Raw genomic sequence first — 13373 nt, 5'->3', positions numbered from 1 at the left:
GACTCCCACATGCTCCCGACCAGGATCCACCCGGCACGCCCACCAGGGGGCGATGCTCTGCCCATCCGGGGTGTCGCTCTGTTGCGACCAGAGCCTTTCTAGCACCTGAGGCAGAGGCCACAGAGCCATCCTCAGCGCCCGGGCCAACTTTGCTCCAATGGAGCCTTGGCTGCGGGAGGGGAAGAGAGACAAGAGAGGAAGGAGGGGGGGAGGGGTGGAGAAGCAGATGGGCGCTTCTCCTGTGTGCCCTGGCCGGGAATCAAACCCGGGACTCCTGAACGCCAGGCCGACGCTCTACCACCGAGCCAACCGGCCAGCTTGATGTTCTGATTCACATATATTGTAAAATGATACCACAAAAGGTTTAGTGAACATTCATCATCTCATACAGATACAATAAGGGAAAGAAAAAAAAAATTTTTTTTTCTTGTGATGAGAACACTTAGAATTTGGATAATAAGGTTATTCTATTTTTAATTTTTTGAGGAACCTTTATACCGTTTTCCATAGTGGCTGTATCAATTTACATTTCCATTAACAGTGCCCAAGGGTTTCCTTTTCTTTACATCCTCTCCAACACTTGTTATCTCTTTTTGATGATAGCCATTCTAACAGATATGAGGTGCTATCTTCTGATTGGGTTTTGATTGGCATTTTCTTGATAATTAGTGATGTTCAAGACTTTTTTATGTACCTGTTGGCCATTTGAATATCTCCTTGTAAAAATGTCTATTCAGGGTTCTTTGCCTTTTTTAATACATATGTTTGCAGATAAGTTGTATAATTTATATGTATATTTTGGATATTAACCCCTTATCAGATATGTAGTTTGGAAATACTGTCTCCCATTCTCCCATTTCATAGGTTGCCTTTCATTTCTTTTATTGTGTAGCCGTTGTGTAATCTGATGGAGTCCCATTGGTTTGGTTTTGCTTTGTTGTTTTGGTGTCATGAAATCATTGCTTACCAGGGGTAGTCAACCTTTTTATACATACCGCCCACTTTTGTATCTCTGTTAGTAGTAAAATTTTCTAACCACCCACCAGTTCCACAGTAATGGTGATTTATAAAGTAGGGAAGTAACTTTACTTTATAAAATTTATAAAGCAGAGTTACAGCAAGTTAAAACATATAATAATAATTACTTACCAAGTACTTTATGTCAGATTTTCACTAAGTTTGGCAGAATAGATCTTTATTAAACAACTTATTATAGTTAAATCTATCTTTTTATTTATACTTTGGTTGCTCCACTACCACCCACCATGAAAGCTGGAATGCCCACTAGTGGGTGGTAGGGACCAGGTTGACCACCACTGGCTTAGACCAATGTCAGGGAGCAATTTCTGTAAGTTTTCTCCTATGAATTTGATGGTTTCCTGTTTTAAATTTATGTCTTGAATTATTTTCAAGTTAATTTTCTGAGCTGCATAAGATAGGGATCCAGTTTCATTTTTTGCATGTAAATATTCAGTTTTCCCAACACCATTTTTTTTTTTTTTTTTTCATTTTTCTGAAGCTGGAAACGGGGAGAGACAGTCAGACAGACTCCCACATGCGCCCGACCGGGATCCACCCGGCACGCCCACCATGGGGCGACGCTCTGCCCACCAGGGGGCGATGCTCTGCCCATCCTGGGCGTCGCCATATTGCGACCAGAGCCACTCTAGCGCCTGGGGCAGAGGCCACAGAGCCATCCCCAGCGCCCGGGCCATCTTTGCTCCAATGGAGCCTTGGCTGCGGGAGGGGAAGAGAGAGACAGAGAGGAAACTGCGGCGGAGGGGTGGAGAAGCAAATGGGCGCTTCTCCTGTGTGCCCTGGCCGGGAATCGAACCCGGGTCCTCCGCACACTAGGCCGACGCTCTACCGCTGAGCCAACCGGCCAGGGCCTCCAACACCATTTTTTGACAAGACTACCTTTTCCCCACTGAGTATTTTGATTCCTTTGGTTGTGTTTAAATATTGCAATTTATTATAGTTTTCTATTTATTTCGTTCTTTTCTACTTTTTTCCTTTCCTTTACCTGTTCCCTTTTGGATTATTTTTTATGATTCCATTTTTCCCCCTGTATTGGCATATTACCCATACTTTTCTGTCTGCTTTTAGTGATTTCTGTTAAGGCATTGTTTTCCAAACTACATTCCTTGAATCAACATTGACTGGGAATTGTTAGAAAAGCAAGTTCTTAAGCCCTGTCCAAGATCTACTAAATCTGAAGCTCTAGGGAACAGGCTCAGCTATCTGTGGTCTGTGAAGTTCTCAGGTGATTCTGAGAAAGCGGAAATTGGAGAAACATTTTAGGTTTACAGTGTGCCTCATTAGCTCATCACAGTAGACTTCAGATAATGTTGTATCACTTCATTACCTCTATTACCTCTGCATCTTCTTGGCTTTTGTTCTTACTCTACTTACATTCAAATATGCTATAAACTTCATAATGTATTGTTATTGCATTTGTTTTAAACACCAGTTATATTTTAAAGAGATTCAAAATCAAGTAAACTATACTTTATATTTATTTACAGATTTCACCATTTTGGCCCTCTTACTCTTTTGGGGTATATTTAAATTTCCTTCTGATTTCATTCTTCTTCCTAAAGAATTTCCTTTAATGTATCTTATAGTGCTGGTTTGCTGACAATGAATTCTCTTACCTTTGGTTCAAAAAGTTTGTATTCCATCTTCACTTTTGAAAGTTATTTTTGTTTGCTATAGAATTTGCTTGGGCCTGACTTGTGGTGGCACAGTGGATAAAGCATCCACCTGGAACACTGAGGTCACTGGTCGGAAACCTTTGGCTTGCCTGATCAAAGCACATATGGGAGTTGATGCTTTCCTGCTCCTCCCCCTTTCTCTCTCTCTCTCTCTCTCTTTCTCTCTCTTTTCCTATCCCCTTTCTAAACAAAGAATTTTTTAAAAAAGAAAGGAATTTGCTTGGTATAGAGCTGCCAGGTCACGGCAGATGAGGACTGGGACGGCTGCGGAGGAGGCAGCAGTGGTGGATAGAGGTCGGTTCCACTCCACATTCTGATCAGCTGCTGTACCTCAAAGCCATGTACCCCCACCTTGTGGCCCATTTTGGGGCACTATGGGCTCCCCAATGGGATCAAATGAATGATGTGATGGCAAAATTAGCCAAAGAACACCCCCAAGTTTTATTTGTGGAGTTGGAAACTGAAGTTCTTCCTGAAGGATCTGAAAAATATGAAATTAGTTCCGTTTCCACCTTTCCGTTTCAGGGGTCTCAAACTCGTGGCCCGCCCACCAATTTTGTGCGGCCGCAGACTGGCCCGCAGACTAATCCACGAAGTTTGATTAGTCTGCGGGCCGCACAAAATTGGTGGGCGGGTCGCATGTGGCCCGCGGGCCGCGAGTTTGAGACCCCTGAATTAGATGGTACACATGCCCTAGAGTTGACCAAAAAAGTTCAGCAACACGCATCCATGGGCTCCTTCCCATCCAGTGGTAATGAATGCCCTGAAGAAGACCTGAGCCTTCCCCTCAAGTAACACTTGCTGCCCTCGGCCTGCTGTTAATGAAAGGGACTTGCGGGAGCACGCTGCAGTTTCAGCAAGCAGGTGGTGGAAATGCTCAGCAAACACATCATTCAGTTTAGCAGTTTTGAAATGTTCTCAGAACAAGAAGTTTGTCAGGGCCTCAAAACCTATTCCAATTGGCCTGCCCACCCCCAGCTCTACATCTCTGGTGAGCTCATAGGAGGACTTGACATGGTTAAGGAGTGGGAAGCATCTGGATAACTAGATACAATTTACCCCAAAGCTCTCCAAATAGAAGAAAGGCTCAAAGTATTGACCAATAAAGCTTCTGTGATGCTCTGTATTAAAGGAAACAAACAGGAAGCTGAATGGGACTCAACAAACAAATTCTGGAAATACTAAATAGTACTGGTGTTGAAAATAAGATATTTGATATATTGGAGGATGAAACAATTCTGCAAAAATTTAAAACATATTCCAATTTGCCTGCATACTCTCAGCTGTGTGTGAAAGGGGAGCTTGTTGGAGGGCCGGACATTGTTAAGGAACTGAAAGAAAATAGTGAATAGTTGCCTCCACCAAAAAAAGAAAAGTCATAAATGTTAAACATGGTACCTAACTGGTGTAGGAAATGATTACAGAGGAGCAGCTCATAAGTCAGTGGTCAGGCATGGAGGAGGAAGAGGAGGAGGAAAGGCTTCTCCCGCAGCCTTTCTCTGTGTACTCTACAAGGTTGTGTTAAATAAATGTATTTTTTTTTTCACTAACAGTAGAATGCAATAAACATCTTCAAATTTAATTTTTTGAAAAAAGAATTTGGTTGGTATAGAATAGATGACTTTTTCTTTTGTCGTTCAGCACTTTGAAGACATCATTTCCTTGCCTTCTGACTTGCATAGCTTGTGAGAAAAAATCCATCTTTCATCTTCTGCTAATTATTTGTAATTTGTCTTTTTCCTCCTCTGGCTGCTTTTATGTTTTTCTCTTTGTCATGTACTTTCAGAGTTTTACTTGCAGTTGCCTTATATGATTTTCTTTGTGTGTTCTTCTTGAGGGTCATTGTATTCTTGGATCTATGTGTTTGTTTTTGTTAAACTTGAAAAAATGTTGTCAATTAGTTATTTAATTTTCTTTTTCCGTTTTCTTTCTGTCGTTTGTCATTGTTGGGACTATGGTTACATTTACTGTACTTTAAACTAGCTGATTGTCCCATAGGGTGTGCTTCCATTTTGATAGATTCTAGTGCTGCCTTCATGTTTACTTTTGTTTTCTTCATCAGTGCCTGTTCTTCCATTAACCCACAGAATAGTTATCATTTTAAACATTGCATTTGATCATTAAAATTTCCATTTAGGCCTTTAAAAATATTCTATTTCTCTTCTCATCATGTTGATGCTTATCTTTGAACATATGAACCATGTTTCTCATCATTGTTTCAGTAACTATATCTGATAATTTCATCATTCCTATCATTCTAGGCCTTTTTTTATTGACTAATCTTTCTCCTTGTATTAGTTTGTTAGGGCTTATATAACACTATCCCACAGACTGAGTGGATTAAATAGTAGAAATAATTTCTCTCACAGTTCTGGAGACTGGGGCAGGGGGTGTCTAAGATCAAGATGCCAGCCTATTAATTTCCTCTGAGACCTCCTTCTTTGGCTTACAGTTGACCACCCTCTAATTGCCTCTGTGTATGTGTATCTCTTGTGTCTCTTTGTGTATTCACATTTCCTCTTCTATATAAAGATACTACAGTAAACCTCAAGTTACAAACATTTAATTTACATACAACTCGTACTTACAAACATAGCACCATAAAGCTATTGGTAATCAACTGCAGTTGGACATCAGTGAAAATGATATCGTAGAGTTACTTGACTCCCATGGCAAAGAACTAACCAATGGAGACCTTGTGGGACTAGAGCAGCAGATGATAGCATTTAGGGAAGAAAACAGGGACCTAGAAACTCCAGAACCAAAAATGTTTTCCACAGAAGAGTGAGATGATGCTTTAGTCTGATTGAAACAGGAATGACAAAGTTAGAAGAACAAGATCCTAATACAGAGAGGTTCACCAGAGCTTACTGTACAGTTACCAAAGGCCTGAGATGCCACAGGGCCATTTATGTTGAGGAAAAGAAAAGCTCTGTACAAACCTCCCTTGATGCCAACTTAATTAAACCCTGACTCTCCACACCAGTCCCATCCTCTTCAACAAGTCCATTATCTTCTGCGCCGTCCAAATTGTTTAAGATTGTATTTGAAAATGTTTAAGTATTTATATCCACATAAAGGTAAAAATAAATACTGCATTAAAACAAACATCTAAGTTGCATTTAATAGGTAAATGTACCTGTTCCAACTTACATGCAAACTCAACTTCAGAACAAACCTACAGAACCTATTTTGTTCATAACCTGGAGACTGTCTGTAGTCAGATGGAAATAGATTCCACTCTGACAGCCTTATTTTAACTTAATCACATGTTTAAAGGCCCTATCTCCAAGTACAGCTACATTCTGAAGTACTAGGGCAGCGGTTCTCAACCTGTGGGTCGCGACCTTTGTGTTTTGGTTGTTAGACCCCCGCCGGGGTCACGACCCACAGGTTGAGAACCGCTGTACTAGGGGTTAGAGATTCAGCACATGGATTGGGTGAGGGGGGTGACTCCTAGTTATAGTTCATAATTTCTTGCTCTATAGGTTCCTGGTAATTTTTGATTGGATATTGGGCATTATGAAATTTAGATGTAAAATGCCAAATTTTGATTTTTTCTTTTCAATATCGTTGGATTTATTTCTGGCATAATGTTTTGTTACCTGGGTTTAGTTTGATTTTTGTCAAGGCTTGCTTGTAATAACTGTTAGTATTGATCTAGAGCAGCCACCAACTGAAGACTGATTTTACCAATATCTACTCTACTTTTTGCAAATAAGGTGGTACCTTTCTGGAAGACTACCCATTGTCCATTGCCTATTATATACAGATCTTTCCATTGTGACTTGTGGAAATACAAGTTATTCACAACCTTGTATAAAGTCGGGATTTTGTTTTACTTACTACTCCCTGATAGTTCTTTACCAAAATTCATATGATTCTTTTCTCACACATGAGCAAATCAGTACTCAGCCCAAGCCATAAGGATACTCCTTGATAGATCTCCAGAATTTCTTTCTGTAGATATCTCTTCCCACCCATGTTCTTCTCTACAAATTCTAGCTATTTTGGCCTCCACAAATTTTATTCTTTGTCTCTTCATCTCAGTGAGGCCGCTCATCCATGCCTGACTTTCCCCCTTTTGTATGCAGACAGTAGCTTGCCTTCAGTCCATAAGCAGAGACAGTTGCTGACTCACCTTTTTTTTCTCTTTCTTAGAAATCAGTGTTCTCTTCTGCCTCTTGTCCAGTATCTGAAAATACTTGTTTCATATATCATTTTTTCTAGTTTTTTTAATGCCAAAGGGTAAAACTAGTCCCTATTACTCAATCATCACTGCAAGTGAAAGCTTTATTTTCATAGTTCTTTGATTTATTTTCATATGAATTTTATATGATTTATTTCAGATGAAAGTTTTAGTAAAATCCTTTTTCAGTGTTTGTTATAAATTTTTGGTACCCACTTAAATAGAGCCACTGTCCTTTTTATTTTTCAGCACCAGTTATTTTCAGGCAATGAAAACATACTGTATTTGTCCAAGATATATGAATTGTTAATCATTTTTGATATCCTACAGAGAATTCCAGCAAGTCAATAAATGTGGAGCGAGATTATTGTGAAATATTTGTTATTTCCTGGGATTTATTTAGTCTTTTGTTAGGGATATGTATAATGTACCTACTAAAATTTTATGTTAGCAAATAATAAAACTTGTTTGTCATTTGTTACAATTATTGTAGTGCATAAATGAAAAAGAAAATGTATCCAGATTAATATGTTTTTTAAATTTTAATATGGATATAAATTAGTCACTTAAAATTTTCTTTCAAATTGGTAATTAGATTTTCTTTCTCTTCTTATATTCATCATTGCCCATGCAAATTTATGGGATCTTTAGGAACAATGTACATAGAACAGCTATGAGAATATTGACATGATATAGTATGGGTGAACATCTATCAACTGCTCTTCTTGCTTTAGTTTCTGTCCTCAACCAATGGCATGTAATGAAAAGGCTAAGGCAGACTGCTCATTGTTGGTCTGATAATAAGCAAATATGTGCTCACAGTCACAGTCTTTGAATTATCCTAAATTCTAGAATGAAAAGCATAAGGACAATAAAATATCTTTCAGATGATAACTTACATTTGGGAATAATAGAAAAATTGATTTTAGTAGGCCAAGCAGCAAGAAATTAACTTTGTTAATACTTTATGCATGCTCATAAAGCATACTACTTGTCATGTTCTGCCAAATTTTTCACCTGATTTTTCATTTTCTCCCTCTTTCTTCCCAGGAAAACACTTGGTGTTTTTTGCTGTGGACCCAGCTCAATTTCTAAGACTCTTCATAAACTGAGTAACCAGAACAACTCGTATGGGACAAGATTTGAATACAATAAAGAATCTTTCAGCTGAAAACCTTTACAATAAACCAGGACTCTAAAGAAGGAATTAGTGCAATTTCTAAGACTTTGAAATTCAAACAGCTATGTCATGCCAAAGAGTAGCAAGGCTTTTTTATTTATGATTATTTAAAATGGAAATACAGAGAATGTGGCAACATGACGGGTCAAGTTACATGTTTAATCTGAAAACCAAAGAGGCCCTGAAGAATATTTGATGTGGTGATTCACTTTTCAATGCTCAAATGAAAACTATTAGATGTGCACTGTTGATTTTTATGGCAGATCCTAGAACTCCCTAGTGAGCAGCTAAGCTTGCTCACTGTGAGGCTGATAGCCTTGGTCCTCTTTAAATTGTTTTTGGTTGAACAAATGCAAGATTGAACAAAATTAAAAATTCATTGAAACTCAGATTACATTTTCTACATAAGTATAAGCAAAGTAGCTTCGATTTAGAAAAGCTCCAGGCAAATATATTAGATGTTTGGAGACACAGCACAAGACTCTCTATTGATACGGGTACTTTGTGTCAATATCTAATCTTCCTCACTACTGATGCTAATACCTCTACTTAATATCTGTAGAATTTATGCTGAATGAACCATCTACAGATGTTGATATAGTATCTATTTTTATATATTCTTTCTTCCTTCCCCTCTAGCTAGGGAAATCTTTCCTCCCTTGGCATGCATTAAGCACAATGATTTAATCAGCCATTTCCACCCTTGATTTATTTAATCAATTACTGTTGCATAGTAATGAGGAAATATTATTACTATAATTTTTAAAGGGCTATATCGACTTTTAAGTTTTATTTCCCTTCCTAGCATTGTGATCTCTATTATTTTTATTTACTTTTTTTCCCCAAAATAGTTTGTCTTCGTTTTTAGCCTCTTAAGTTACTTAATTTGCACTTTGAGACCAAAGGACATTGTGTCTGTCGGTGGTCACTGAGACAGAGCTCTTTTTCACACATTGGTTATGTTAAAGACATTGAAAGTGTAGTCACATCCCTACCAGGAAGTCTGTATTTTACTTCCTATGCAAGATGAAATACTTCATTAGTTATTTAAATTGAAGTTCAGAATCAAGCATATTATTGCTTCGCCATCTGGTATTCTGGGTCTCAATAGGGAATGATTGAGTTTAAAGTCATAATTGGGATCACTCTGTGTGATCCTATCAGTTCATGTTCCCTGGCCGTTATATTCTTGGCTCACAGGAAGAATCACTTTACTACCATAAGAATTAAGGCATTTTTACATTTTAGTGATTTGTTTTGTAGACATCTATCAGTTGCTATCAAATATAGCACATTGCTGACATCAGCAATATGACTTGTCTTGACTATGTTAAAGTTTTGCATGATACAAAATAAACTGATAGATGGTATTGGGTTTTTTTTGTTCTGATTCGCCAATAGCAATCAAACATGTTAAACTATCCAGCACTGAATGCCTATAAATATAGTACTTACAGATATTTCTTTCTCTCTGAAATCATTTCTTCTCCATTCTGTGGAAGGTGAGTCAGAAAAAGACATGGGAAATGTGCAATGTTCCTGCAGATTCAGTTATGAAGAATATATTTACTAAACAGTACATTTGGCAAAAGTTTCTAAATTGAAAATAATTTTCATAAAAACACAACAGAAAGAACTAGTAAAAGAAATTTAGTGCAGGCTTGATGTGCAATACTGACTCTACTAATCAGTTTATTTAAGTGATTATATTAATACACCTAATTTCAGTAAAACAAGTGGAAGATTTTTCCAAAGAAGAGTAATTTTGTGAGTAAGTAGGTCTGCTTTTGTAGATGAGGCTTTTTTTTTGCCTATTTTGAGTTACAGTTGATGTTCAAATGTGTTAACGTAGGTAATTTTTGCTTCTGTAAGATATGAATGGAAACTTCAGCTTCATCATGCATGTAGAAGAATGCTTTGTTTTGTTTTGAAGGATTCTTTCTCTCTGGCTAATTCTTGTCACACAAGTCTTAAAACAGTAGTTTAGGTGGCAATAAGAGTTAAAATTGAAGTGGGCCTGACCTGTGGTGGCGCAGTGGATAAAGCGTCGACCTGGAAATGCTGAGGTTGCCGGTTCGAAACCCTGGGCTTGCCTGGTCAAGGCACATATGGGAGTTGATGCTTCTAGCTCCTCCCCCCTTCTCTCTCTCCTTGCTCTCTCTCTCTGTCTCTCTCTCTCCTCTCTAAAAAAATGAATAAATAAATTTAAAAAATTGAAGTCGTATTCTCAAAATTGCTCTAAGTTTACTTCACCTCTGTAACAAAGAAAGCAGGCAGAGTATCTTCATCAGATAATGCAAGCTGCAGAAACACCATCTATTTGAGTGTGTACTGGTATGAGCAGCCTTAGGGATTTGTGTTCTGGGACTATCAATGTCACTGGCTAACGGTGTAGCTATGGAAAATTGCTACTTACTCTGGGATTTCTCATTTGTACTAGATCAGCAGTCAGTTAATCTTCTTTAGGTAATGTATCTCTTTGAGGACATGATTAAAAAGGAATATCATGACATACACACAGACGATACAGACAATCTTGGGGGCCCATAATCTCCAGAAACCAAGGACCCGTTTAAGAACTTCTGAACAAAATTATCATCATTAAAGAATTTTTTAAAACTCTACCTTTCTTTTCTTTAATTTTTGGAAGAAACTATCAATTTTTATAATTACTCTAAGAAATTAGGTCTGTTGACAAAGGGAAGAAAATTCTCTTTGCATTTCCAAAAACAAAGACTCCAATAGAATCTTCATGGGTTTTAATCTTCATGGGTCTTCCATTTTATGCTAGGTAAGACTGTGATTTTACATAATAATAAATAAAAATGGATTCATATACACATACACATAAATTTGGGCCTTAGTTTATGTTTGTTTGTTTGTTTTATTTCAGATTAAAAATGAAAGGATTGATAGTTTTTTCATATTGTGACTTTAAATTCCCATTGTGTGATTGTGATAGTACAGACTCTTAAAACAAAGAAATAAAAGCAATGTAGATAATGTATAGTCTGAATTGATTTACTCCACATATGTATGTATTTATAATCCCCCCATCAGTGTTTACTTGGACCATTCAGAGCAAGTAATTGATTTAAATTATAAGGCATTGTTGAAGAGGCTTGCTAGAAGCAAATGGACCAGCCATTCTCATCCATAGATAATGCTGGTGCTAAAGGATATTCACACATTAAAAAATAATCTTTTTTGAAGAGATACCAGAGTATACAACAAATATATATGACAAAAAAAATGATTTCACTTTGGCTGATGGGCACACAACATAATCAACTGTTCAAATGCTATAGAAATGTTTACCTGAAACCTATGTACTTTCATAGATCAATGTTACCCTATTAAATTTAATTTTCTATAAAAAATTATGTAAATTTTTTCAGTTAAGGATGGTTAACTCAGCTGAACAGTGATTTTTCTAAACAAACCATAAGACACATTTTCAGTTGCTACTAATAACAAACAGTTCTCTTTTCTTATGCTATCTAGAACACTTTAATATCCAGTTACAGTATAAAAACATAAAATGCTGAAGTTAGTACTGTTATTTTGCAGTTGAGGAAACTGTGGCCTGAAGGAAGATGGTAACTTGCTTCAGATCATCCACTGTGTTTGTCAGACTTGAAACTGGAGCTCAGCTTTCCGAATCTCTGCTACTGAAAGGCTCTTTCTACTTCCCCATGAAATAGATATCTAGTAAGACACAGCCATTATTGTTAGTTTGACTCCCCCTATAAACTTCATTGTGAGGTGGAAAATAAGGTAGTGAGTGTTAATTCCAGATTCATAGCAGAAAATCACTCTTCTTTCATACATATCTTCTGAGTCTAAATTTGTAAGTCACATATTTTGCCTACTAAAATCTATTTTCCGATATCAGGTTTAAAACATTATAACTACTAAAAAGATTTTGTTCTCCAGAACTCTGTATTGGAAAGTTGTAATAGAGTTTCTAGGAAATGCTAATATTGTCATTTTAAATTTAGGTTTCATAGACAAAAGTCATAACTTCACCAGCTTTCTAATGACCCAGGGAACTGCTGTTATTAATCTAATGACCCAGGGAACTATTGTTATTAAAACAAATGACTATTGTTCTCTACTCACATGACCAGAACATGCTTCTTGATCAGGAATCATCTTTTTGTAAACTAGTAAGACAGGAAATAAATGAAATCAAGCCTAACGAGATCTGCGTACTCCCCCACCACACCCAATGAATACTCACTGTATCCTTCTGTTTAAATCTCCCCTCCATTACCCCAGCTTCTTTATTCCATTCTGTAGTATTCTCACAAGACAAAGTTGCAAAAGCTAGCTAAATGCAGTTTTCCAAAGAGAAGAAGCAGCAGACTTCTGATACTTAGCAAAGAAGGGTTAATTAAGAGAGAAGACAGAAAAGGACATATGAGTGATTTGAAATCAGCTAGTTAAATAATGTTGCTTTAGAATGGAGATTAGTAAGTTTTACAGAATTTTTATATTTCCTTTGCACAAAATTTTATAGTTTTGTGTATAGAATCTAAAAATAGATTTTTATGTTAAATTGAAGCAAAATCACTAATAATCTCAATGCAGAGAGTTAAATCACAATTTAAGAATTGGTAAGGGCAAGAAATGTCTTCTAGGAGCAAAAGTAGGAGGAAAAAAGGGGGAGTCAAAGACAAAAATTATTTATTACATCAGGACATGATAATGCTTTTTTTTCATAACTTAATAGATGCTCAAATGTGTGACAAAACTGGCTATTGTTCTGTTCTGGGGAAATGTAAAACAATATGATGTTTGTTTTTAAAGAGCCCTTCAAATTTTCTTTGCCAATAGGATCATAGCAGAAGCTTTGATCAGAAGTACCATCTTCTTTGAGAATTAGAGCCGTGATGAGTTGCTGGTTGACCTGAAGACAACCCAACCGTTAAATGAGAACCAGCACAACATAAATGCTCTAATATATGTAGCGTTAAGAAGGGGAGGCTGCCATGCATTGACTTAGCAGGACTCACCACACATTAACATTCTGTCACTGCAAGGTCACAGTCTTCAGCTCTTATCCTTATACCCAGGAAATGAAACCTTAACAATGCAGACACTGAGGTACAGATACTTTCTCTGTTGTATCATAACAGGATATCTGTACACCTGTATCAGCACATTTATTTGAACCTAGTTCTCAGTTTAGGATGAATGTATATTTTATTTTAGTGGTGAGAAATCACGGTGCATCACATGAAAGCCTTGTTTGCTTGCTAAAACTTATATGACAGCGAGCACATTG

General features: G+C 37.1%; 1 protein-coding gene and 1 pseudogene across 2 annotated transcripts in view; both read left to right on the top strand.

Annotated features, from left to right (window-relative positions):
• The window catches only part of NOX4 (NADPH oxidase 4), a 191628-nt gene extending 181341 nt beyond the window's left edge, over positions 1-10287 (top strand). For both annotated transcript variants that reach the window (XM_066370534.1, XM_066370543.1), the window contains exon 18: positions 7954-10287. In XM_066370534.1, coding sequence (XP_066226631.1) covers positions 7954-8074 — 121 coding nt within the window. In that variant the 3' untranslated portion in view covers positions 8075-10287. The remainder of the gene's footprint in view (positions 1-7953) is intronic.
• Positions 2963-4096, top strand: LOC136389695 (glutaredoxin-3 pseudogene; annotated as a pseudogene).
• Positions 10288-13373: the final 3086 nt, after the last annotated feature.

The sequence above is a fragment of the Saccopteryx leptura genome, chromosome 1 (genome assembly GCF_036850995.1).
Source record: "Saccopteryx leptura isolate mSacLep1 chromosome 1, mSacLep1_pri_phased_curated, whole genome shotgun sequence".
In the NCBI taxonomy this organism is placed as follows: domain Eukaryota; kingdom Metazoa; phylum Chordata; class Mammalia; order Chiroptera; family Emballonuridae; genus Saccopteryx; species Saccopteryx leptura.
Note: the sequence above shows the minus strand (reverse complement) of the source record. Positions and strands in the feature narration are given on the sequence as shown.